Source organism: Didymosphaeria variabile (assembly GCF_027946475.1).
Source record: "Didymosphaeria variabile strain IMI 356815 chromosome Unknown scaffold_1, whole genome shotgun sequence".
NCBI classification, from domain to species: Eukaryota; Fungi; Ascomycota; class Dothideomycetes; order Pleosporales; family Didymosphaeriaceae; genus Didymosphaeria; species Didymosphaeria variabile.
The window spans coordinates 3751801-3776317 of record NW_026611620.1 but is presented as its reverse complement, the minus strand read 5'-3'; the positions used below and the strand labels follow the sequence as shown (position 1 = coordinate 3776317).

The 24517-nt window shown below is 53.2% G+C and overlaps 11 protein-coding genes across 11 annotated transcripts; 8 read left to right on the top strand and 3 right to left on the bottom strand.

Moving 5' to 3' along the window:
- Positions 1 to 96: 96 nt before the first annotated feature.
- Positions 97 to 942, top strand: N0V89_001205 (uncharacterized protein; the record flags this gene model as incomplete). The annotated part of the gene is made up of 2 exons (XM_056210019.1): positions 97 to 635; positions 684 to 942. 2 exons carry the CDS (start codon positions 97 to 99, stop codon positions 940 to 942), a joined length of 798 nt encoding a protein of 265 aa, XP_056076841.1.
- A 699-nt stretch (positions 943 to 1641) lies between these two features.
- Positions 1642 to 2439, top strand: COQ3 (Hexaprenyldihydroxybenzoate methyltransferase, mitochondrial; the record flags this gene model as incomplete). Its single annotated transcript, XM_056210018.1, has 1 exon — positions 1642 to 2439. The coding sequence occupies one exon, from the start codon at positions 1642 to 1644 to the stop codon at positions 2437 to 2439; it is 798 nt and encodes a 265-aa protein (XP_056076840.1).
- A 296-nt stretch (positions 2440 to 2735) lies between these two features.
- N0V89_001203 (uncharacterized protein) lies at positions 2736 to 3237 on the bottom strand (the record flags this gene model as incomplete). The annotated part of the gene is made up of 2 exons (XM_056210017.1): positions 2736 to 2966; positions 3043 to 3237. 2 exons carry the CDS (start codon positions 3235 to 3237, stop codon positions 2736 to 2738), a joined length of 426 nt encoding a protein of 141 aa, XP_056076839.1.
- A 222-nt stretch (positions 3238 to 3459) lies between these two features.
- On the top strand, positions 3460 to 6378 carry N0V89_001202 (uncharacterized protein; the record flags this gene model as incomplete). The annotated part of the gene is made up of 1 exon (XM_056210016.1): positions 3460 to 6378. One exon carries the CDS (start codon positions 3460 to 3462, stop codon positions 6376 to 6378), a length of 2919 nt encoding a protein of 972 aa, XP_056076838.1.
- A 579-nt stretch (positions 6379 to 6957) lies between these two features.
- Positions 6958 to 10627, top strand: ACF2_1 (endo-1,3-beta glucanase; the record flags this gene model as incomplete). The annotated part of the gene is made up of 7 exons (XM_056210015.1): positions 6958 to 7028; positions 7742 to 7791; positions 8066 to 8358; positions 8429 to 8541; positions 8676 to 9699; positions 9754 to 9955; positions 10026 to 10627. The coding sequence occupies 7 exons, from the start codon at positions 6958 to 6960 to the stop codon at positions 10625 to 10627; spliced, it is 2355 nt and encodes a 784-aa protein (XP_056076837.1).
- An 893-nt stretch (positions 10628 to 11520) lies between these two features.
- On the bottom strand, positions 11521 to 13463 carry VCX1 (Vacuolar calcium ion transporter; the record flags this gene model as incomplete). Its single annotated transcript, XM_056210014.1, has 4 exons — positions 11521 to 11608; positions 11842 to 12596; positions 12803 to 12886; positions 13122 to 13463. The coding sequence occupies 4 exons, from the start codon at positions 13461 to 13463 to the stop codon at positions 11521 to 11523; spliced, it is 1269 nt and encodes a 422-aa protein (XP_056076836.1).
- A 1068-nt stretch (positions 13464 to 14531) lies between these two features.
- N0V89_001199 (uncharacterized protein) lies at positions 14532 to 16231 on the bottom strand (the record flags this gene model as incomplete). Its single annotated transcript, XM_056210013.1, has 3 exons — positions 14532 to 15294; positions 15343 to 15772; positions 15850 to 16231. The coding sequence occupies 3 exons, from the start codon at positions 16229 to 16231 to the stop codon at positions 14532 to 14534; spliced, it is 1575 nt and encodes a 524-aa protein (XP_056076835.1).
- A 1920-nt stretch (positions 16232 to 18151) lies between these two features.
- Positions 18152 to 19246, top strand: N0V89_001198 (uncharacterized protein; the record flags this gene model as incomplete). Its single annotated transcript, XM_056210012.1, has 2 exons — positions 18152 to 18754; positions 18809 to 19246. 2 exons carry the CDS (start codon positions 18152 to 18154, stop codon positions 19244 to 19246), a joined length of 1041 nt encoding a protein of 346 aa, XP_056076834.1.
- Positions 19247 to 19793: 547 nt separating this feature from the next.
- N0V89_001197 (uncharacterized protein) lies at positions 19794 to 20679 on the top strand (the record flags this gene model as incomplete). The annotated part of the gene is made up of 2 exons (XM_056210011.1): positions 19794 to 19998; positions 20048 to 20679. The coding sequence occupies 2 exons, from the start codon at positions 19794 to 19796 to the stop codon at positions 20677 to 20679; spliced, it is 837 nt and encodes a 278-aa protein (XP_056076833.1).
- Positions 20680 to 21780: 1101 nt separating this feature from the next.
- N0V89_001196 (uncharacterized protein) lies at positions 21781 to 22695 on the top strand (the record flags this gene model as incomplete). The annotated part of the gene is made up of 1 exon (XM_056210010.1): positions 21781 to 22695. The coding sequence occupies one exon, from the start codon at positions 21781 to 21783 to the stop codon at positions 22693 to 22695; it is 915 nt and encodes a 304-aa protein (XP_056076832.1).
- Positions 22696 to 22775: 80 nt separating this feature from the next.
- N0V89_001195 (uncharacterized protein) lies at positions 22776 to 23866 on the top strand (the record flags this gene model as incomplete). Its single annotated transcript, XM_056210009.1, has 3 exons — positions 22776 to 23522; positions 23578 to 23639; positions 23695 to 23866. 3 exons carry the CDS (start codon positions 22776 to 22778, stop codon positions 23864 to 23866), a joined length of 981 nt encoding a protein of 326 aa, XP_056076831.1.
- Between the last annotated feature and the right edge of the window lie 651 nt (positions 23867 to 24517).

Sequence of the window (24517 nt, the reverse complement as noted above, 5' to 3'; positions counted from 1 at the left end):
CGCGACCCTTTAAATAGACGCCGCCTGCCCGCCTGTTCAACCGCTCTGCTCGCTCTTCCTCCACCTGCGATCAATTCACAGGCCCCCGCCGCCACGATGTCCACCCTCAAGACCAGCAGGCTCGCGCCGAACGCGCCCTCGCCGACGCCCTCAAGCACCTCCGCGAACGGCACCAAGCGCAAGCGTCCTGAGGAGACTTCCAAGGTGGTGTACTCGCAGCCGCTTGACACAGAGCAGCGCGACCACCTCTTCACGCAGTGTACCTACGCCTTGGAGCACCTGCGCGGACAGCCTGACAGATGGTTCACCTTCAACGATATAATGAACTATCTCAACATCAGGGAAGACGACCACGTCGTCCGCAAGCACATGAAGGACTTCTTCCATGCCGACAACGCCACCCAGAAGATCGAGTACAATCCTGCGACCAAGAAGTACCGCTTCAAGCCCAAGTACAACGTCCGCAACAATGCAGAGCTCAGGCAATATCTTCAGAACCAGAAGTCTGCGCAGGGCTTGGCGGTCAAGGATCTGAAGGAGGGCTGGGTCAATGTGCAGGATGACCTCCGGATCCTGGAGGCCAGGAAGCAGATTCTTGTGAGGCACAATCAGAAGGATATGAATGCGAAGACTGTGTATGTCACTTGTAAGTATGTATGTGGCGCGTGCTAATACGCATGAAGGTGGAATAACGACTCGACGCTCATGCACCACGTTGATCCAGAGTTTAAAGAGGAGTGGCACCACGTCATCATCCCGCAGGGCCAGGATGATCTGCGCAAGACTCTCGTAGCAGCCGGTCTCAAGCCGTCGAGCGCGCCTCGTCTCCCCACCACAACTAAACCCAAGGAGACGAAGCGCAAGACCGCTCGTCGTGGTGGCAAGCAGACCAACACCCACATGGCAAGCATCCTCAAGGACTTTTCGCACCTACGCAAGTAAGCATCTTCTTCTCGGCATAGCGTCGGCGTTTGGGTAGGTAAAACATTCACGGATACGGTTATGGGCTTGCATCTGCTCCGAGTTGCAGAGCTGGCGACGTCAAGATTAAACATACAATAAACTGAGTGGCATCCGTCTCAACTTCAAATTCTTGTGGAGAAGCTTGCTTGCGAAGGCTTGATCCATAACCAAATCAGAGACTTCGTCATATGAACATCCTGTCGCAATGGATGAACAACATGTTCACATATTCTTTACTGATAGCGCCTATTGATGCCCTATGATGATGAGTCACGTGGATGGAACAAGGTGAATGTGATTCCACTTGTGAATTACAAATGATGTTTTCTATCATTCAAATTCATGGGAGAGTTTGTGCAGCCTGAAGCTCATGCATCTTCAGCTGGGCGTAACACTAATTCACAATTTCCCGTGCCCAAACCCTACAATTCAAGATGCTTGCCCCTAAGCGACCCGCATGAACAGGGTCCGTGCCATACCGGTAAAAGTTAGTGGTGACATCAATCACTCCGAGGCACAAGACGCTCCCATTGCACACCACCCTAAATACTGGAAGCTATGAAAGCTTCACGATCACTTTGGGCGCTCCACCGCCTCCAGAGACATCCGTCCTCTCCATCATATTGTTCAACACCTGCACAAACCGTTCAAGCACACCCTCCGCGCTTCGCATCACCAATGCGCCTCTCCTCCACGACCTCTTCCTCCGCAGAAGAACCTTCCAAATCCACCGTAGACCCAACAGAAGTATCCCACTTCAATGCGCTCGCCTCCAGTTGGTGGGACCCCGTCGGCCCCTCGCGCCTCCTCCACCTCATGAACCCCCTCCGACACAATTTCATATCACGTTGCCGCTCTGCGTCTCCCTCCGCTTCCCCCACCAGCAACCTCCGCTACCTAGACATCGGCTGTGGCGGTGGAATCTTCGCCGAATCAGCAGCGCGTCTTCCACACACCGCATCCGTAACCGCCATCGACCCAACGCCCGAAGTACTCAAGATCGCTGAGGCGCATAAGAGGAGGGATCCTACGCTTGCTGCGCCGGGAAAGCTGACGTATATAAACACATCGATTGAGGATCTATCGCAGCCTAGGATGCTGGAGGAAGGCTACGACGTCGTGAGCTTGTTCGAGGTGCTGGAGCACGTCAATGCGCCAGGTCCTTTCCTAGAGCATATCGTGCCGCATGTGAAACCTGGAGGGTGGCTGGTGTTGAGCACGATCGCGCGGACGTGGACGAGTTGGATAGTGACGAATGTCATGGCGGAGGATGTGCTTGGGATTGTGCCGAAGGGGACGCACGATTGGGGAAAGTATGTTAACGAGGCGGAATTGAGGAATTGGTTTTATGGGAAGCCGGGATGGGGAGAGATGAAGACAATGGGCGTGATTTATGTGCCTGGGTTTGGGTGGAAAGAAGTTACGGGGAGTGAGGGCTGGGGTAATTACTTCTTCGCTGTGAGGAGGGTAGAGTAAGGGGTGGAGTCGAGCGTAGGCTTATACGATATGGTGTGAAGTGATAGTACATATGATACCCAGTTTGAGAATGTACAGTCAGTATATGTACATTTAGTCGGCGCAAAATTATTAAATGCGCTGTTTCGACAACAACCGTCCGCGTATCGTACAATGCTCTTTGCGAATGGCCGCAATTCCAGCCAGGTTGCATCACCCTTCAGTGTCTTGAATACCATAAAAAGCCGTTTTTTCTCCCAAGTGCACATCCTCTCCTTCGCTTATTACTTCAGAGCGAGTATCTTCAGCTGTCCACCTCACTTCTGCCAAAATTTCTTCTCGCTCTTCTTCGGCGGCTCCTCCCATACCTCTGGCATCTTCTGCTCCTGTGAAGGGTCGTAATACGGCGCATCTACGACATCGTGCCCACCCTCTGCCTTCCACCTCGTCAGATACGCCTCGCCCGTCATCGCCTCCGGCACGGTCTCCCACTTTTTCTCGCCCATTTGTACATTCTTCGGTGTGCGGCTGCTTACGAATGGTGTCAACTACAGCTCCTGTCAGTCTCGTCCTCTCCTACAAACATTACAGTTGATGCGTGCCGGCCGGGGCATTGCTGCTGACCTCAAATCCCTTCGTCCCCTTCGAAGGGTACACAAACGTCCGTATCTTGCTGTAGTCCGGGTGGAAACGTCCGTATTTATCAATCGTGCCCAGGGTCCCTGTGCGGTTGCCTTTGTAGTATTCTCTTCCGGCCTGTTTCGTCGAGAGTGGCAGGCGCCGCAACGTCTTTTGCATGCATGGTGTAGGTTTGAACATATTCGCGAATACCCCGTCCTAGGCTGTTTGGTTCGATTCAACGCACGACAAGTTGCTTTGACAATGGCAAGATGGCAGCGCAATGGGATGCAATGCGGAGGTCCGCCGGCGAAACTCCGGCAGTGAGGGTTGTAGTCGACTTTTTTGGCCGCCAAGATTTCGACCCACTGCTCTTGATTTTCGTTGCGAGAGGCAAGTCGAGCAACACCACATTACGCAGACATGCCTCCACGGAAATCGCGAGACTCACTCCAGAGCGGAAAGCCGCCCAAAGGGAAACCCCAATCCGGCCCCCGAAATCCCAAGAAAGCACAACGGCGCGCTCAAAACGCTTTCTCGATCGCAGGCTACGATGCTTCAGACCGTACCAAGATACGCAAAAGTCGCCTCGGTGAAATCGAAGGCGCTACACACCGAAAACGACCACGTGATGAAGAGGATGAGGAGGGAGAAGACGAAGAAGAGCAAGATGTGAAGCGGGGCAAGCGGAGGCGAGCAGGAGACGAGAGCTTCGATGAGGGAAGCGATTCCGAGGGGAATACCTGGACTATGGGCCATGTGGAGGACGACGATGACAGCGATATTGATAGTGACGAGGCTTTCGGGGAGAGTGATGAGGAGAGGTTTGAGGGGTGGACGTTCCGTGGGAGTTCAAGCAATCAAAAGAGTGGGAAGCCGAAGAGAGTGAGACTTGCAAAAGAGATGGATGATGCAGACGGAGAAATTGATCTGGATGAGGCAGAAAGTGCGGACGGTGAGAATGAAGACGAGGATGACCTAGGCGAGGATGCGATTGATCTAGCTACTGCGCTGGATCAATATGAAGAGGATGAAGGGGAGGAAAAGAGGGAGAAGCAGAAGAGAAAGAAGACAACTGCTTTCGACGACAGCGACAGCGATGAGGCGCCAAGTGAGGTTGGTGACCTCGCTGCAGACGGTGCCTCTGACTTCTCCTCTGAGGATGACGACGAAGATGAAGCCGATCGAAGGGCGCAGTTGAAGGACCTAATCACGTCCATGGCAACAGAAGACGAACAGAACGCTCCCGCACCACGCAAGGTGGACATCCACGAGAATGCTGCTCCATCTGAATTCGGTATTATGCGGAAGGTCGACCTAGCAGGCTTCAAATCGAAGATCGCGGATCCTGGGAGGAGAAAGTCGTTGAAACTGTTGCAAGACGACAACTCAACGAAGCGCAATGACATTGCCCGAAAACTGGAGGCACCCCTCCCTAAGCGACAGCAAGACAAGCTTGACCGAGCTGCCGCTGCTGCTAAAGCCAAGGAGACATTAGACAGGTGGACAGATACTGTGAAGCATAATCGCCGCGCCGAACATCTACATTTCGGTCCAGACCAACCAGAACCGGGCTCTCGTATGGGTGAAAGTCGACTACTGCCTACCACCACAGCTGAGCCGGCTAATGACCTCGAAAGCACCATTCAGTCCATCTTACAACAGAGCGGACTTTCGAACGGAAAGGAAGACGAAGAGAAGATTCAGAAATGGGAAGAGCTTCAGACAAACAAGCTTCCCCTTGAAGAAGTCCAGAAACGCCGTGCGCAACTTCGTTTGGAGCGAGAGCTTATGTTTCGTGAGGAAGTCCGTGCGAAACGTATCAAGAAGATCAAGAGCAAATCGTACCGCCGGGTTCATCGCAAAGAGCGTGATCGATTGATGGAAAAGGAGCGTGAACAGCTCAAGGCCGACGGCATCGATGTCTCGGAAGACGAACGAGGGCACAATGATCGTCGAAGAGCGGAGGAGCGAATGGGCGCGAAGCATCGTGATAGCAAGTGGGCTAAGGGCGTTAAAGCCTCTGGCAGAGGTGCCTGGGACGATGACGCTCGTGCGGGTGTGACCGAGATGGCTCGACGTAATGAAGAGCTTCGGCGTCGCATCGAAGGCAAGGAGGTGCGCGAAGAAGGCGACGAAGCTTCTGACTTCTCTAGCGACGAAGACGATGAGGACTTGACCGATAACGAAGAAGGCACCGAGGCTGTCAAGCGTCAGCTTGCGCGCTTGGAGCAAAACCCTTTCTCTGCCAATAATTCCAAGCTCGGATCGATGGCCTTCATGCAGAAAGCCGAAGCTGCACGGAAGGCTCGTAATGACGAGGATGTTGAGCGCTTACGGAAAGAACTTGCGGGTGAAGAGAGCAACAGCGACGTGGATGACAACGCAGCCAAAGTCGGTCGCCGCAAGTTCGGACCCAGTACCACAATGGCACCGCCAGCCATAGAGGTCCGCAGCGAATTTGAAGAACGCGAAGAGCTGGACAGTGATGCACGAAATGGCGATGCAGCTCCAAGTGAAGAAATCGCCACCAACGGTAAAGCTACCTTCAGCTCGAAGAGCGAGAGTAGTGATATAAACCCTTACCTCATTGCAAAGAGGACCAAAAAGATGGATGAAGTGCCATCTACAGACCTAGTACCAATGGCATACGATACTATTGCCGCCACCCAGGTTCAGGAAAAGCCCGCCAAGGCTTCTAAAAAGAAGTCGAAGTCGAAGCAGGAACAGTCATCAGATGAGTCGCTTAAAGGGGTGTTCGCCGGCAATCCCACAATCGGCAAAGCAGACGACGACGGTTTCCAGACAGTTACCTACGACACCGACGACAAAGAAGATGATGGTTGGGGCGACGAGAACGATACTTTCGATGCCATCGGTCTACGGCGCAACCAACAATTCACAGCGAGTGCCTTCGCTGGCGACAACGTTGTAGCCGATTTTGTCGCCGAGAAGGGGAAAATTGTCGCGGAGGAAGACGAGCGCATCGAGGAGAATGTTTTGCCCGGTTGGGGCGCATGGACAGGTGACGGTCTCACCGCGTCCGAGAAGCGCAACAAAGGGCAGATCTCTCGCACCAAAAAATCCGGTATTGCGCCCGGCAAGCGAAAGGATGCGAAATTGGCTCGCGTTATCATCAACGAGAAGCGCGTCAAGGCCAACGCCAAGTACATGTCTTCGCAACTTCCGTTTCCATTCGAGACGAAGGAACAGTATGAGAGGAGTCTTAGGTTGCCTAAAGGCCCGGAGTGGACGACGAAGAAAACGTTCCAGCAGGCGACGAAGCCTAGGGTTATGGTTAAGCAAGGTGTAATCAAGCCGATGCATAAGCCGCTTATCTAGGTCTTTATGAGAATCTAAAAAGTGCATTCGGAGCGCGCATAGTACCGGCAGAATTTGTAGCAATCCCCAAGAATAGAAGAGATGACAGACCTTAGGACGGTAGCATCTGAAGAATGCCAGCGTCGTGCTACTATGCTAGAAGAAGCCCCACAAAGTTTGAGATATGACGAAAGGGAGACGCGGGACGCACATGACCTCTCCTTGTTACTACTACTACGGCATATGCTGACCTCTTCAGGTGAGTCAGTCTCGAGCTTGACATTGTGCATGTGTTGTCCAGATGGTGTGTACATGGACATTACATCTGTCGCTCTTGCGACGGACGCTGTATTCCATTGGCGGGTGCGATTACCCATTCAGCACGGGCAGATGCCCACTTCTATAGCCACCATACCATATCCTCCTGGATCTCTTCAGACTTTATCTCTACCAGTATAACTGTCCGTAATTCTTGATGGCTGTCTTCATAGCTGACTGTTGCTTGATCATCTTGACTTCAGCAATAGCGCGTAAGTCTTGCCTCAGAGACTAGTCGTCTTCGGCAGGCATTCGAGATGAGTAGATGTAGGTGGCTGCGCTATGTCAAGACTGTACGGGTACAGTACATGGACTCGCGCACTTGATGAGAGGCCCAAATGGTCGGCAGGCAGGTAAGTATATCAGTCCTTGCCCGTGCTCCTTGCAAGGACTGCAACATCCGCATCAAGTACTTCAGTCGTTTATCTCGATGCTTCCCCTCCTTTACCCAACTTTGTGAGATATGTCCAATCTTCACTTTTCGTCTGCTGCGTTATCGTCCAACTTGACTTTCGTCGATCATGACACCCATGCACGTTCTTGCAGCCTTGCATTTTGATCTTCTAGTCTGTCTGTCAGGCCGCGTCGAAGCAGCACCTCTAGACGACCGACTTATCTAAGACTCTCATGGAAGACAATGTATATCGCAGAGACAGTAATGCTCTGCGAATCAACTGTAGGCAGTCATACAGCGAACGCCGACTCTCAGGCTTCAATGTTCACCAGGGAGGATGAGTCAACAAAGAACAGCGATCAGACACCCAGAAGTGTCTCACTCAGTGACAGTATCAAGAATTCTGCCGAAATGGTATATCTACGATGCAATCTATAGTGAGTGTGCCCCATCACAACTGCCTCGCAAACAATCGACCTTTGCTCGTCACTTCTTCAAACACCCGCTTTGCCACAATCAAGCCTTCACGTCCCAGCATGCCCAACAGTCGCAAACATCGCTTCCGTTCTTGCTCTACTCTGGCTGCGACCAACAAAATCTCTACTGACGAGCCGCTCCTACCAAAGGAATAGGCTGCACTAACAATGCCCTTTATACTGCTATCTACTACAGATACATCGCACGCATCTACACCTACATAGTCTCGCACCGCTCCTACGCCTGTTTTATTTTCCTACCTATCCTTATCATTACCCTAAGTACCTCTTTCGCGCTGGGCACGCATAACTCCTCCCCGACGGCAAAATATCTCCCTACGACCCCGAGCAATTTTGCACAGCCGTTCTCAATCTCCCTTGTATCGATCCATGGGCCAATCGCAAAATATCATCCGGCCCACTCGCCGACCGTCATCATCATCGCGAAGACGCAGCACGCTTTCCTCCACTTTTCGCTCGACACCTACACCTGCACCAACATCGAAAGCAACCCCTGCAGACAACATCTTCGTACCCATTCAGCAGGACGATGTACTAGGCCAAATTCCGATAAACATCAAGCATCCGTTGCCGAGATTAGGTATCGAAGATAGTGCAGATAAGCCGATTCAGACGAATAGGTTCTATGCAAATGCGTTTCTGGGCAAGCAAGACCAGCCGATATGGCCCCAACCGTACTTTATCTGGTGGGGAAGAGGTGGCTCAGATCCGAATCAGGTTCCGACATGGGGTATGAATGTTGGGCATGTAGAGAGCGAGGACCTGGAGCTTGGTCCTGGCGATCCGCCAAAAGTATGCTACTGTAACCATTGCTCATGCTAGATCGATCGATAGTTTGATAGTGGATGCTAATGTGATATAGTACTATTCTGCGCCACGGAAGCAGCCAGTCATCCTCGGTGCAAGGGAGCTTGATGACAAGACTGTAATGACGACAGACACGCATCTTCCATACTCAGTCAACATAAATCTAAGGTACGTTCTAGAGTATTTGAAGCGGAGAGTTTACATACTCAAGATCTTCAATATAGGCGCGGGACTGCCGCAGACTCCCCCAAACTGACGTTTACTGTCGTACAGGGCATGAGCTTCATTACAGTAGGTTATAGGAATGCTTCGCCTCTAGTACAGACAGCCGGGAAGGGCTTCCAAGGTGACTTAGGCAACCCAGTTTTGATTGGGAGATCGACCAAATATCGATTCAAAGATTGCGACGGGCGCGACTGGCTCATGTACATCAACCCCGCGAGCGGTGTAGAGTATGATGGCACGAAGCTGACCAAGATCGACGCCAATACAATCGTTTTCTCGTCGAATTTCAAAGGCATCATCCAGATAGCCAAGAACCCTTCCGGAACTGACGCAGAAGCTCTCTATGACAAGACGTATGGGACCTTTGCAGCCGAAGCCAAACTTCACGCTACTGTCAATGATTCTCGTGGTACTTACGGTTGGACCTATAGGAAGTTAGGTAGGGGTCCTTTACTCATGTTCCTCCTCCCACACCACCTCCAGTCCCTTGATTCCGAATTCAAGTCAAGCATTACAAAACTTCAGCTGCAGACTACCACAAAGGGCACAGCAACAGCCGTTTGGATACCGGCTGATAGTGTCTCCTTCACCGAAACAAACTTGCCCACTACCATGGGGTTCGCTCCCTGGACGCACAATCTGACAACCGCACGTACCCGCTTTCCATCAGACTTCCTCCTCTTCCTCTCCTCCGTCGCAGAGCTCGACCTCCGCCGCGCAATGTCCGACCCTATTACCGAGGACTCGTACTACTACGCCGGCAAGTCTCTTTCAAAATTTGCAAACCTCCTCTGGGTGATCAAAGAAATCCTGAACAACCCTGAATGGGTGGCCAAAGGGCTAGGAAAGCTCAAAGAAGACATGGCGCGGTACATCGAAAATGTGGTAAAGTTTCCACTGTACTACGACGATACGTGGAAGGGGCTTGTAAGTAAAGCGGGCCTTGATGGTGATCAAGGAAGCGATTTTGGAAATACATTTTACAATGATCATCATTTTGATTTTGGGTACCTCATTCACACTGCAGCGGTTATTGGGGCGTTGGATCCGGGGTGGTTGGAGCAGGGGTCCAATAAGAGGTTTATCAATATGTTGGTCAAGGTATATCATCTAAGGAATTGTCCTAAAGGAAGTGACTGATTCGACTTATTCCAGGATATCGCAGAAAGCGAGTACGAAGGGAGAGACTTTCCTTTCCAGCGATGCTTCGACTGGTACGCCGGCCACAGCTGGGCAAAAGGACTCTTCGAAAGTGCGGATGGCAAAGACGAAGAGTCGACGAGCGAGGATGGCTTCGCAAGCTACGCGATCAAGATGTGGGGAAAGGTCATCGGAGACGCCGATATGGAGAAGAGAGGTACTGCCACCTCCTGATGCACTTACTCATCCAGCCACAGTTCAAGCCACGATACTGAACCATACCACAGGCAATCTCATGCTCGCCGTCCAAGCCCGCGCTTTCAACAGCTACTTCTACCTCACGTCTACGAACCCAAACCAGTCCTCCAGCTTCCTCCCGCACAAGATCACCGGCATTACTTTTGAGAACAAAATTGACTACGCCACATATTTCGGCGACGCACCGCACCTCGTCCACGGAAAACACATGCTGCCCCTCGCACCACCTAGTGCCTACCTCCGCCCCCGTGCCTTCATCAAAGAGGAATGGGACGCTCTCTTCGCGTTGCCGCCCCCGACCGCTGCTACTTCGCTGGCCCACGGCTCTTTCGCGAGCACGGCGCTGCACCCCTCACCACCTCCCATTATGTTCAGACCCATTTTATCACCCAAGCAATCCGCATGGAGCTCGAACGTAAAAGCAGACCCGCTCGCCGGAGGACCCTATGTCGACGGCGGGTGGCGCGGGATTCTATTTTCGAATCTGGCGCTCGCGGATCCTAAAACTGCGTATTCGTTCTTCAGGGACGGAGTGGGCGGTGTGTGGGATGAGAGGTGGGTGGATGGTGGGGCGACGAGGAGTTGGTGTTTGGTTTGGTGTGCGAGTTTGGGGGGTGTGGGGATGAGGTAGGGAGGAGGGTGAAAGGGTGAGAGTCAGGGCCGACGGCTGAGCTGGAAGCTAGGATTGAGGTGGTTGGTCCTCGTTGCGATGATCAGTTTGCCCTCTCTCGTGAGTGTTGGGAGATGCGATGAGTTTTCTCGTGCTTGTAATGATTCTAATGCGTGACGAATTGGTGACACAGTACTTCTTTACCGGGTACGCGGCGCGGTCCCAGTTGCTCTGCTGAGAGGTGCATACGACGCAAGCATGCTCCCGTAATGCATTGTCCAAACACCAGCATGCTCACCATCTTCCTCGGCTGAGGCGCATTGCGAAGCCAGCGTCGAACGGCTGCTTGCGTGAACTTGGAAGACGTTCTCAACATAGAGCAGATAACGCCACGTCGGTGAGGGACGCAAACACAATTTACAATAACAATTATTCATTCTGTTTCCTGCCAAATTTGCTCTACCGCCTAGCATACCTCATGCGCCAAGCGCAAGCCACCCACGTTACTTTTCTACCAACGCCAAAAAGAAACACAGAGATGAAGCCGCCGGTATATAGTATTGTACAACTTGCATACCTACTCGCACAACAAATGACAACATGTGACAGGAAAAGAAAGGGGCACGTAAGGGAAGGGTGCAGTGGGTGTCGTATAGCCAGCTCAGCTCGACTAAAACAGGGTAAACAGGGTAAACAGGGATACTATGTACAAAAAGGAAAAGGTTGGATGGATGATTGCGCACGCGTGGCCGTCCGTCGCGTCAACCTGCCTTGCGACACCGCGCCAGGGAAGTCGGCACGCCCATTGAACACTGCGTTTACCGCTTTAGGTACGACAGTCACATTTGCGAATATGTGGTGGTGCATTTGGGGGCTGCAGAGCAGGGTGGGGCCGCATTCCGTGTATCCGAGAATTAGAAGAGTTTCGCGAAGAAGCTGCTGCCGAGATTACCGGAGGCGTCTTCGGGCTTGACGTAGAAGGCTAGGGCGATGATGATGTACCTTAAAACCCGCGTCAGCGCCACATTCTGTTGCACGGCCACTTTCACCTTGGATTCGCATGTTCGACATCCACTCCCCCTCGTTGAACGTCGCGATTTTTCAATCTTCGACGGAATACCAAGATGCGCTTCCCAGAGGCCCTGAAACCCGTGACGTCATACTGCCACGGCTTCCGCGTGTCTCTGAAAAGCGCGCTCTGGGAGGAGACGTGGGTGCGGGGGTTTGTTACTTACATTCCGAGGCACATGCAGCCCTCCAAGTAGTTTGACTTTCCGTCCTGGATGAGGTAGTTGACGACCAGGACCGAGAGGAAGAAGATGACCGTCTCGAAGCCCTGGAAGTGCAGCGTCATGTTGCGGTCCATGATCCAGCCGAGGATAACGAGGAACGGAGTTACGAAGAGCGCAATCTGCAGACTGCTGCCAATGGCGACGTTGATGGCGAGGTCCATCTTACCCTTGAGCGCGACCACGACGGCCGTCACGTGCTCAGCGGCGTTTCCGACAATGGGGATGAGGATGAGACCGATGAAGGTCTTGTTGATGTGAGCGGTTTCCACAATGGAATCAATACTGTCAACGAGGTAGTCGGCGCAGAAGGCGATGACAACAGTCACGAGGACGAGTGCCACCACGGCGGCAACGGGACCGAGGATATCCCCCTCTTTAGGACCTTCCTCTTCGTCACCTCCCTCTTGCGCCTCGACGTCAGAGAACAGTTGGTGGTGGGTGAAAAGCTGGAACACGATGTAAAGAACATAGAGGAGGAGCAGAATGATAGCGGTGCCGCGAGACAAGAGCTGGATGTTGGGGTCGTCGTCGCGGATCTTGTGGTCGCTCTGCTCAGAGATGGCTGTGTAAAGAGTAGCGGGGATAATCAGCGCTGCTGAACCGACAGCCATCAAAGAAGACATGGTCGAGGCCACCGTCGCATTAAACTCACGCTCAGGCGCGCGAATTCCGCCTGCTAGGAAGCAGCAACCAAGGACCTACTTGTTATTAGCACTGTGACGAATATGCGCGCCAGCTACGACAAGAACCATCTGCCGTCGTCCCACAAGTCGACCTAGGATACAAAACTTAAGTCCATGATAGAAGAGACTGGCACAACTGGGTTTCAATCTTTCCGCAGTCTACTTGTCCATACGTCCTAGGGGAACTTGTGGCAGGTTACGGTCAGGAGGGGTGTACTCACAAGAAGCATATTAGAGAGGATGCTGCCCAGCATACTAGCCTGGACAACGCGGATCTGGTTCGCCTGGAGCGCAACGATCGACACCTGTTGGAGTCAGACAATCTATTCACAGCGGCGCACCGCATACGACAAAAAAGAGGACCCGCCATCGGCGCATCTCGTACATGTCCCATCAGGATACCCGCCATCCACAAGCACTGCATATGAAGCTATACAGCTCGAGTATTGACGGTCGCAGATCCCGGAACAAGGCACTGAGATACTCGCGATGCTGTCCTGTCTTTCCCATGACCCACAGCGGGTGTGTGCGGATGCTTACAATAAGTTCGACCGCATTTCCGAATGTCGCATTGCACAGGCCACCCAAGGTCTGTCCCAGCTTCGCCGACAGCTCCTCGGTCGCGAAGCTCAGCAGCGCGGCCAGTGGCATGATTGCGATGAAGTTGAGGATGAAGACGGCGGTGGGAGACCATTGCATCTTGCCGGCGATGATGCCCAGCGGGACGAAGACAAGCAACACGTTGACGTAGTTGCTGGAGAGGGTGCCCCAGACCATCTGCCATACGTTCTTAGCGTACGACTTCCATTTCGGCTCGTTGTCGCGACGGGAGCCGAGCAGCGGTGTCGACTCGCCGAGCGAGCCGTTGGTAGGTGCCGGCATAGTGTTCGATCGTGCGTTGTTGTTCAAACTCTTGTGACGGCCGTGACGATGGAATTGAGACCTTAAAGTGTCTGGACGGAGCGCCAAGCGCGTAGAATTAGCCAAGATATCGCGGCGAGTGGAGTACGTTGGATGTTGTGGCTGCGCCGGGCAGAGGAGTGATGGGCGGTCCAGCACCGGTGGACGGCGATGGTGTTGAGAGATTGCCGAGCACCAAGACCAGTGACAAAGGTGGCAGGGCGACCACGGCTCACTTGGGACTTGGGTGCCGGGTGCGGGTAGGGTCAGGCGATTAGTACTCACTCATTGCTCCGCGAATGTTTAGGAGTCAGAATCTGCGAGCGGGAACGTAGCTACAAGTACGTAGATCCCCGGCACGCTGCGTCGGCGTCGGTGTGCTTGCGCGTCCAAGCAATTGGTCAATGAGCTTGAGAGAGCGCCCGCCGCGAATGCAAGTACTCTGAGCTATCGAACACTCTTCACTGTGACCAGGCGGCAGGTGATGAGAGCGACAGAGAGCGGGGAAAGGAAATGCCCAGCAGAGCACTCGTGGCTGGATGTGGACGATGACGCCGTACGTCTGGCAGCTCCCGCCCATCGTGCCAGTTGCGCTGCGAGCACTGCCCCTTTGCCAAGCCGTGGCTAAGCGTGCGGCCCACGCCCGTTGCGGACCGTGACCTGCCGATCGGACGAGCTCGGCCACCCCCATTCGTCGCTTCCACCATCAAGCACAAGCTCTTGGAAGCGCCCATGCCAGCGCACAAACACCCGCCGTGCAGCAGCCTGAGGCAACACGCCAAGGTGAATACACGAGAGTTCTACAGAGGGTATATGTATACACAGCCCGCCACTGCTCAGCGCTGTGGGATCGCATGCCGAAGGCCAAGAAAAGCACACCTCGACCAGAACAATTGCGCCTGATGGGCAACTCCGGCGCCTTCCGCTCCCAGTAACCAAAAACGCCGTGCCTGACATGCATCCTTCTCCCCGTTTGTCTATCCGTGTCGCTATGCTTTGCGCCGCAGTAATCATCACAAAAGACCTGTACACACTGACCGCAGCAGCCTCTCAGTACTCCGCCTCTTCGTCGTCGTCCCTGCCTGTGGTGATCGATATGGCTGGGCGGCTTGGCGCGGCAAACAGCTGCTTGGTGAATTTGTGTTTCTGTGAGTCGCGGATCCCCTGGAGGAAATCGTGCGTGGCGACCACATCTTCCAGCTGCTTTTCGATGCTGTACGAGTCGGATTGGGCGCCTCGGATCACGGGTGATATCAGGCTCTTCCGCGCAACGACGAGCTGGTCTTGCACTGCTCGGATGATCTGGATGTTGTTCTTGAGCTCAGACTTGTTGGCCAGAGCGCTTGAACGCAGCGTCTTCAATAGCTTCAGATTCTTTTCGTACTTCTTCAGTCTGAGCTTGTTGGTGATCGTAGTGCGCCACATGGATGCCAGAAACTCGTCCTTCTGCGCAGAAAGAGTGTCTTCCTCTTTGGCAACGGTTCGATGTAAGTTGTGGAATTGCAAGTCCACGTTGTCGAACATTTGGAAGAGACTGTCGGCACGGCTAAGCTCGTTCTGTAGGTTCTCCTCCAATGTGGAAAGCACAAAATCGAACGATCGCTGTAATGCTGCTTTTGCCTTCTGCTGTGTCGTAGATCCCATGAGGCCGGTGACGACAGATCCGACAGCGCTGAGTTGGTCATCCGTGCCTAGAAGCCCGATCTTGCTCAATCCACCGTGAACATTTCCTATCACGGTGTCTAGCACACCGACGTGTGAGCCTTGGATACCCTCAAGCTGGCGCGTAGCCCATCCAATGGCGCTTATCGTGCTAGAGGCTGTCAGAATTCGTACATGGCAAGTGAGCACCATCACTCACCCATCCATATCACCATCAACATGTACAAAGAAAGTCTGGATCTGTTGTGAAAGTGTCTTCAAATTTTCGCTCAAACCGTCCAGCTGGGTAACGATGACTTTCGATCCCGACATATTGCTCGCCCGAATACTCTCGCCGAGATCTTCTACCGCGATAGATGCGTCGCTGAGCTCGCGTGAGCGCGGGATCACATTCTCTGATGCGTACAAAAGCGGCTCAAATCTCCTCACCATACTCACTAGGTGGGCGACGTTGGGCCCGGGAGAGGCTGTTTCGGTGCCCCAAGGATGGATGAGTAGCCACGCTAAGACTAGGACGACCAAACTGCCACACACTCTCGTCTTTGACATACCGCGGGAAAACGAAGAAATGCGCTCCTCGAGTGGTCCCATGTTAACTAGGCTCTCGGATTTGAACACGACTCGAATGACTGGCATAGTTAGTCAAACTCTTGTAGGCGACATAACAAACATGGGCAGAGAGTAATACTGGAGCGAAGATACCTACATCCGTCGCGTCTAGGCGATCCTTCTTCCTCTGGGTGTTGCTGCGCGCCTGAAGTTATGTCGGGCTCAATTGACGGGCTCTGAAGCCTCGATGCAATCGTATCGGGAGTGAAGTGACGTTGCTCCACGGGTTCTGGGCTCGTGCGCGGCGTTCCTTTGCGTGGCGACTCTGGGAGCGGTATGCGTGATGGCGTGACTTCCCGATCAAAGCGCTGCTCGTAGGGACTCGCGGTACGAGACTTGGATGGGCTTGACTCTTGCAAATACGATTTGCGATACCACTTGTTGTTGTGGTTCTGCCAGGCTGGCGGTGCCCATGGCCCTTCCGACTCTGCTTCGGACTCGTCCTCAGCCGGAGGAGCACTCCAACGGGATGAATGCATGTTAGAATGTGCGCTATATGCTGAATTGTGCATGCTGCGGTCTGGGTCGAAATCTCTCAGCGAGGCGCTTAGTGACATATCAGAGTAGATGGAATCGCGATCCATGGGTTCCGTCATTCGGCTGTTGGCTGGTCGAAATGCGTGGGCGCGAAGTTGCGGGAAGGTGCAGCACAGTGGGAGGGGTGGGTGGCTGGTAACTGAGGTCTGGGCTGCTGTTCACAACGGAGCGGTACAACCTAGCACGCGCAGAGAAGCTGGCGGGCACATGGAAGGGTCTCGTGATGCGCGTCGAGTATGATGAGTCGGAGCCTGCCGGGAGAGGAAGAACGAAGCTTCAAAGCTCCAGAAGAGATGTAGAGAGTCTCGCAGCACCGACCTCTCGTGGACGCACGGGCTTCTATATCGCGGGGAGCGCCAGCGAACCCGCCAGGGCTAGGGGTGAATAGTGAAACACGAAAGGCGAGTGGCTGGGCGAAGTGGTTGGGCGCCGTGTAACGCGACCCCTGCTGTGCAGGCGCGGGGGCGCGCGAACGCGACTGGCCCACTCTACTGCCAGAGGCAACAGACTCAATAGCCTTAGATGTTGTTCGTATAAGACGATTTGTTACGGAAACAGTTCAAGGGGCAGCGAATACCGAAGGTAAGTTGTCAGGACTACTTACGGTAGTAGCAAGAAAATCAGGTTGTCTGGGTCTTCGTTCGCCATCTGGATTGAACATACACATATTATCTGGTTCTTGTCCAAGATACGATGTCCTCTCGTCCGGTGCCAGCCATGACATGACGAATTCCAATCTTCGAGGAATGGGCTCCAGCATGTACGAGACCGCAGCCCAGAGCCTAGGCGACCGAAAATGACATACACAGTAAGCTTCTAATAATTACTTCGCCGATGAATCCGCGAAAGCATTGCATAGGCTCATCAAAACTGGCAGACTATCACCTTGCTATTTGGCAACTATGCTATCGCTATGAGCGTTAAAGTGGGTCCGAACATTGTAACAACTAACAGCATTTCAGCCTTACTCGCCGTCATCCTCCACTTCGTAATGATGTACTATCTGAACGGGAAGCCGACCGATGACAGAACTTATTTGACTCAGCAACATGTCATCCGGCTTTCTCTACTCCTGATCACTAGTTTCAAGGCCTCCTTGTGTGCTTCTCTGGCCGTCGCGTTCACCCAGCATATATGGAGAGTACTGGGACACAAAGCGCTTCAAGCGTCGTCCATCGAGTCTCTGCACGGTGTCCGTTACAATCTTCTTCTACTTGGGAAGTGGCGAGTATTGATAACAAGACTAGCCTTGTACTTGATGGCTACGGTTATATGGCTGGCTACTGTCGCCGTTCTCTTTCCCTCGTCTGCTCTCACCATCAATGTGCGACATTTCGTCGAAAGGCAATCCTTGGTGATACCAACATTCGTTACTGAGTACGGACGAGACGTCCGAAGTTATGGTACAGGAACGTCATCTTCAAGCACGTGGAGGCCATCCCAAGGTCAAACTTCGAGGTCTCAGTCTGCAGTTTCTTAAAGTAGCTCTTTTTCTACTTCCAGGTATCGCTTTCGGTCCGAAACCATCACAATTCCTTCACGGATACCGTAAGTAGTCGCACGATTGACCGCCCCCCAGCGTGGCACCACGCCGGAAGAGGTCACTGAACATGTTGGCTGGCGGTACGATACGTTCAAAGCATCATAGTAGTACATATTGCATCTATAGATAGATGAAAAGACCAATCAAGGTTGAAACTTCGTTGTCGATGGGCGGCGAGCAACGAGCAACGAGCGACAAGCGATTTCGGAGATAGCACGTGACTCGTGACGCCAATCCGCACTAGTCAACATCGCCGCATCATTTTCGAAAGACTCGCGACCCCTTCAACTCGATTGATCGTCGTAACACCCACATCATCATGCCTCCCAAGTTGAACGTCCTCAGCTTCGCGCGAGCAATCCCATACAGGCCAAAAGCACAGGCTCAATGGCTTTCCCGACCTGCCACGCGACTCGCACCGGCGCAGACTCGTGCCTATTCCGATGCGAAAGACCCCAAAGAAGTTCCCGCCGCCGATCGCTCAAAGCGAATCGATGCGAAACCTCTTGAGCATGTTAGCGAAGAAGCGGCAACAATGGCAGAAATCACAGGTGGTGAAGGTCCGGACCTGAGCCAGGGCACACCCGTTCAAGAAATTGTGAAGGGCGATAAAAAGGCGGAGGAGAAGTTGCCCAAGGTTATGCAAGAGCAGCTCAAGAAGGCGAGTTCGGCCCCGAAAGGCTCGCGCTCTTACTCGACCACAACGAGACCAATTGATGGTGGAAACGGCGCGTTTGACATGGGCCTCATGAGTTTTACTTCGGCGCCAGCCGCAGCTGCGCCAGCGTCGCCAGGCCTCAAGTTTGACATGCCTGTGTTGCCTCTTCCTAAGGATGGTCACGTCAAGCATAGGTATGACCCGGTTGTTGACCAGGTTACCAACTTGTTAATGCGGCACGGCCAGAAAAGCGTTGCTCAAAGGGTACGTCATAATCTCGAAACACGTTCGTAGCTTGTGGGCTAACAGTAAACATAGAATATGGCGCTCATCCTCCAACAACTTCGCACGGCTTCTGTCCCTACGATCAACCCACAACGACCGCTTTTGCCTGGTGCGCCGCCACCGTCGCACCTCCCGCTCAACCCCGTTCTCTACCTGACTCTTGCCATTGATTCGGTAGCGCCCTTGCTTAGGATTCGAAGTCAGAAGGGTGCTGCGGGTGGTGGTGTGGCTTTACAGATTCCCGTTCCTCTAGGCCAGCGGCAGCGACGAAGAATTGCAATTCAGTGGATCTTGGCAGCGGCATCAAAAAGGAAGACCAACACCAGTGGCAAGACCGGCTACGCGCAAAGAGTAGCATCAGAGTTGATCGCCGTCATCGAGGGTCGCAGTGGTGTATGGGACAGGAGGAATGCTGTGCACAAGTTGGGTATCTCCGCTCGTGCTAACATTGTTCTGCCACGGAAGAGATGATAGCATGTAAGAAGGAAAAGTGCAATCGGTCACTGTTTGATTCCAAATAGTATGGAGTCAACTATTACAAGTGTACTATGTATTGCAAGGCAACTTGTGCCATAACATTTGCCAAAGTTCAAGTGCATGCTATATGCAAAGCGTAACGCGCTCTTAGAAAGTCGGCTGAGCCCGTTTGTCACTCACTTCTACCCTCATCTTTCGTCACTCACTTAACCCCGCTGCTTTAAGGTCATCACAGCAACTAAACCGACTTGACTGCGCGTCTCTTCTAGTGCTCCATTTCCTCGACTCTCCTCGCGCCTGTCTTGCAACAAATCGCATCGCCGTTTCCAGTATGGACGAAAGTGACCAAGATCACTGCGCCAACTGTGGCTCCGCTGCTGGCTCACGGTGCGGAAAGTGCAAGACGACAAAATACTGTAGCGCTGAGTGCCAGAAGGCGGCTTGGCCCACCCATAAGGACACTTGCGGAATGAGCGGAGTGGAGCTTGTCGTCCATCGGGCAGCGCAACTGCTGCAGGACGTCTACCTCCACATGAGAGAGATGTCATTCGACAACTCCATCAAGAGTATCGAAGACAAGGGCGATGTCTTGCTTATTTGCGACGATCCGACGACGCCGGGCACTATTTTCCAGTTTCCTAGTCATCTTGTCCGAACTGAGGAAGAGAAGAGAATGGTTCTCACAACGCTCGTCTGTCAAGAACCTACCGCTTATCTCCATGACTTCCTGACGGAGATGCTCGACGGTAAGCAAAAAGCCATTCTTAGGATCTAGAGCTTGATTGACCATGACAGGTACGGGCGTGACTCTAGAGGAGCATATGCTAAGGATCAAGAAGCCTGCGAAGACGGTCCGCGTGGACGCCCAGAGAAAGATTCTTGACATGAGCAATTTCTACCATTCGGTTGTACGTGCTACGTCATCTGATGGCACCTATTCATGGATCGTCGACGCGTCGGGAGCGCAGTATAGTATCTTCAAGGCTTGTTTGACTGAGCGAACCTACCGCAAACGGCACGTCGTTAACACTTTGGCTGCATATCGATCAGGCACCAACAAGAAAATCTATGAGAAAATGAAGGACATGGAGGGTAATGGACCTCTGCTTGCTCGCATTGGTTGGTTTGCAGTGGACAAGGTCAGGTCGGCCGTCTTGGAGTGGAGGACCAAATCCGATTTCTCACTATCCTCGCTCATGGGCAAACCGGAAGCAATCTTCGTCGAAGGGTGTAAAGAGCTTGTGGAGTGCATCAAGGTTTCGCTTGACAACTTTGCCGCTGAAGTGCGAGCCAAATTCTTCGCAGACATCGGGCGCACGATGGTTTATTCCCAGCAGGACGCGTGGAAGTTGGCCATCGGCCTCGACCCAAACCAGGATGTGACAAAGATGATGGAGGAGATCAGCAAGAAGAATCAGCTATATTAGGCTCGGTTTCTTTTACTGATTGGAAACGGGCGCTTTCGATAAAGTCAAAATTGTTCATCAGTCGAAGGAGGTAGAGTTGGAGGACAAGGCAAGTTCAAAACCATAGTCAACCTGAACAAGGGCCGGTCCCTCCCCCTTCTTTTCCTCGCAAGATCAATCTGTGTCTTATACTTTGGGCGTTGAATGTTTTGGGCTACCACCGTCCAATAGCGTCGGCAACACATTTCGTTTGGGTGTTGCGCATTTTATACGCAGATACCCTCGCTTATCCGTTCCGAAGGCCTCCGGTCACAGCCGAATGATCCATCTCTGCGCTCGCCACGCAGCACGTGAATGGTAGCTTCGCCCAAAGTGATGCAATCATCATGTGATTCTCGGTCTTGGCAGTATCAACCGATGATGGCCTACTCTCTTGCGAATCTCACACTTGTTAAATGACCTCCAGGTTTTACCCGTCGCTTGCACCGTGAGTATGTAACTCCAAGATACCCCAGCGGTTTATCAATTACCACCCGAGGTTTCAAGTGCCAGGCGGAGGAGTGCGTGCCAAGCGCTGCAACGCGGCCAAGGGCGCATCCCCCCTCAACCCGCCGGTCTCCACTAGCACTTCGACCCATCCACGAGTGTCGTGTCTTCCGCGCTTACTGCTCCGAGACCCTGCGCATCATCGCCCGCTGAAGTCTTCCTTATGTCGTCCGCGTCCACCACCGCCCTGAAGAACAACCTGTTCTCCGACAGCGGCTAACGACACTTCAGACCACCGCCAGCCTTCGCTTGCTTCTCCCACTTTTGACCCCGCTGCAACCACTACTTCTGCCTATCACGCGACAAACCCGCGGCGATTGAATTGGCGGCTCACTTTTACTTGAATGCTCGCAGGCGATACTACAAGCCCCACTAGCAACCCGCTTCAAACGAGCCGCACCACGACTACACCAAACGCCCCTAAGCAACCCGCTTTCGCTCCGAGCAATTCATTGTGCTGCTGTGCAGTGACACCGCCTCTGCTTATTTTTTTTCCACAAGTCGACCGCGACGCCAAACCTGCGTTTACGCCCACACACATTCGAATAGCCCAACCCGCCACCGCGAGAACCCGCCATGTCTCTGGAATCGGCGCTAGACGACGAGAGGAAGCAGGTGCTGGCCTTGCTGGAAGCGAATACTAGGGCAAACTCAGGTCGCTCCGGGAGTCCTCATGTAGGCGGACGCGCACTAAGTCCGGGCATGTCGCCTGTCCGCAGCATGCTGGATGTCGGTGGCCCACACGTAGCAGATTGGTCGCATCTTGGAAAGAAGAAACGGAATACCAGTCGCGGCAGCAATCCCTCGTCCCCGCCGCCTTCTGCTCGCAGTTTTGGAGCGTCTCCCATCGACCCTGAATCGCAATACCAGTTCTCAATGCTGCCCACTATAGAGGCGCACTCTATGCCCAAACGCGTGTCACAAGGCGGCAAGGCGAGCACCACCGCCAAACCTCGAGCAATGTCATCGGTATTCGGCGATCAATCTGGGAAGGCGTCGAATAGAGACCGTGACCGACACGGCTCGTTCAACGGCTTTCAGAGCCAAAGGACTGGTAGTCCTAGACCGGGCAGGTCTCAGTCTCCAGGTGGCCGCATGCTCAATACGAATTCGTCGAACTTGATGCCCTCTCCGAATAAGTATGTGACCGATTCGGGCAAGGTCATCGACATGTCATCTGCATACCGTAAGCTTTCCGATGCAAATTTGAGTCGCTCAGGCGGCAGTCTTTCGTCTCTTCCAAGCCGCAAAGGTTCCGACCCATCCAAGGGTGAGTCTCTTGCTCCTGGCGGCGGCGTTCGCTTGGCAACAGACGATTTTGGCGACGATGAGGCTGCAGTCGAATCGAGTGAGAATGATGATACTGAAGATTCGGACGATGACGGTTGGGGAGGTGCGAAGAGCCGGGGTAGACAACGTCGACGGAGCGACGGTAGCGAGGGCAAAGTCCCGAGGAGTATGTTAGCGGCCGCTGAAGAAGAACGTGAGTAGAATGAATCTGGTCACCGGTACGACGATATATACTGAGTCAAGCAGGCAAAGACGTATCTACCTCTAACAGGGTGCGATCAATGTTGGAGCCAGACGTGACCATTACTGGTCCAGACGGTACTACATTGGCAGGCGAGAAGATGTCGAACAAGAAATCAGGAGTGCATCCGCATACGAGCTTCGATCAGAGCGGATCTGCGGTGTCTACACCTTACAATTCAGATACTGAAGCGGATTTGTCTGAGCTCAAGTCGGCTCAGCAGTTATCCATGAATATCTCCCCTATCCAATCAAGCCCGGAGGCTCACCGCTGCGTCCGCCAGATTGTCCGTGGCAACTATGGTAAATTCTTAGCGGATGCCGAAAACGGTCTGCGACGACAGCGGGTTTACTTGGTAGCAACCGATATAAGCGAAGAAGCAGCTTATGCTTTAGAATGGACAATCGGGACGGTGCTGAGGGACGGCGATACACTGCTCGCCGTTTATGCAGTCGATGAGGAGGTAGGTGTTGGCGGAACGGATACTCCTGGGGGCACTCATGGCAGCGTAACTACTGCGCAGGAGGAGAGCGATTCGTTGATGCAAACACTCTCAAACCACCAAGGCCTTATAGCGGAAGGACCAGGACCATCGCCCTTATCCAACAGTGTGTCAGCCTCAGAAACAGACACAAGCACCATGAACAAAGCAGAGAAGGACCGATACCAGGCGGCTGTCGAAGTGTCCGACCGCTGCGTCAAGCTCCTGCGCAAGACTCGCTTGCAGGTACGGGTCGTGGTCGAAGTTTTTCATTGCAAGAGCCCTAAACACATGCTTACAGAAGTGGTAAGTATGAAACAACGACGACACTCATGGCGTGCTACTGACAGCTGATTGACAGATTGACTTTCTAGACCCCACATTGGTAATCCTGGGGTCTAGAGGGCGCAATGCGTTGAAAGGGTAAGTCTCTCTTCTGCGCGAGACACAACTTGCATGATTGCTGACGCCCTGTCAGTGTCCTGCTTGGCTCCTTCAGTAACTATCTTGTGACCAAATCTTCGGTCCCTGTCATGGTAGCAAGGAAGCGGCTCCGCAAGCATAGCAAGTACAAGCGCAAGAATCTGCGGCTGTCCAATGTCATCTCGCCGTCTAACAATGGTCGGCTCGCCAACGCTAAAATCGATTGAATCTTTCGTTTGGAGATTTGTCAGACGGTATCATAATCCAACGGCGTTGAGTTGGTGTGGGGTCGAGAGAAGAGCGCTGAGGTGCGAGATCGCGTGGCGAAACGTAAACAGTTTACGATTGCTTGGTTTGGTTTGGAACACTGTTTCTCTCAGAACCAGATTCACAACTACCAAGCACTTCTATTCTTGCCCTTTACCGTACTCTCCTGCAGTATCTGCTTCAGAACGTTAAGCGGTTCGGGCGATGTTTCCGACATGTCCATTTCCGAGCATTAGTTTAGCGTCCAATACCACCGAGCGCACGCGACTCGATATGCACCTCACTTTTTGCTTGTTTACTCGACAAGAACGCCATCGCAATCTTTTCACGGTCGTGCAGGAATGAGCAGCTACCATGTTGCTTCAGATTCGTTTTGGCGTGCGATTCGGCACATCATCTGCCTAGTCTCCGTCCCTAGACGTCACCATCCAACGACAGCTGCAAGTTCCCACCTCTCAAAATTTTGACATCTTGAAGACCCGGCAGACCGGTAAGGTTTTCAATCCTCCCCTCAGGGCGACGACTCCGGTCATTTGCGCGCCCAGCCTGCCCCGCTCGACACAGAAGTGGCGCCCCAACGATAATGCGAGAGCCTCCTGGACGGGGCTGAT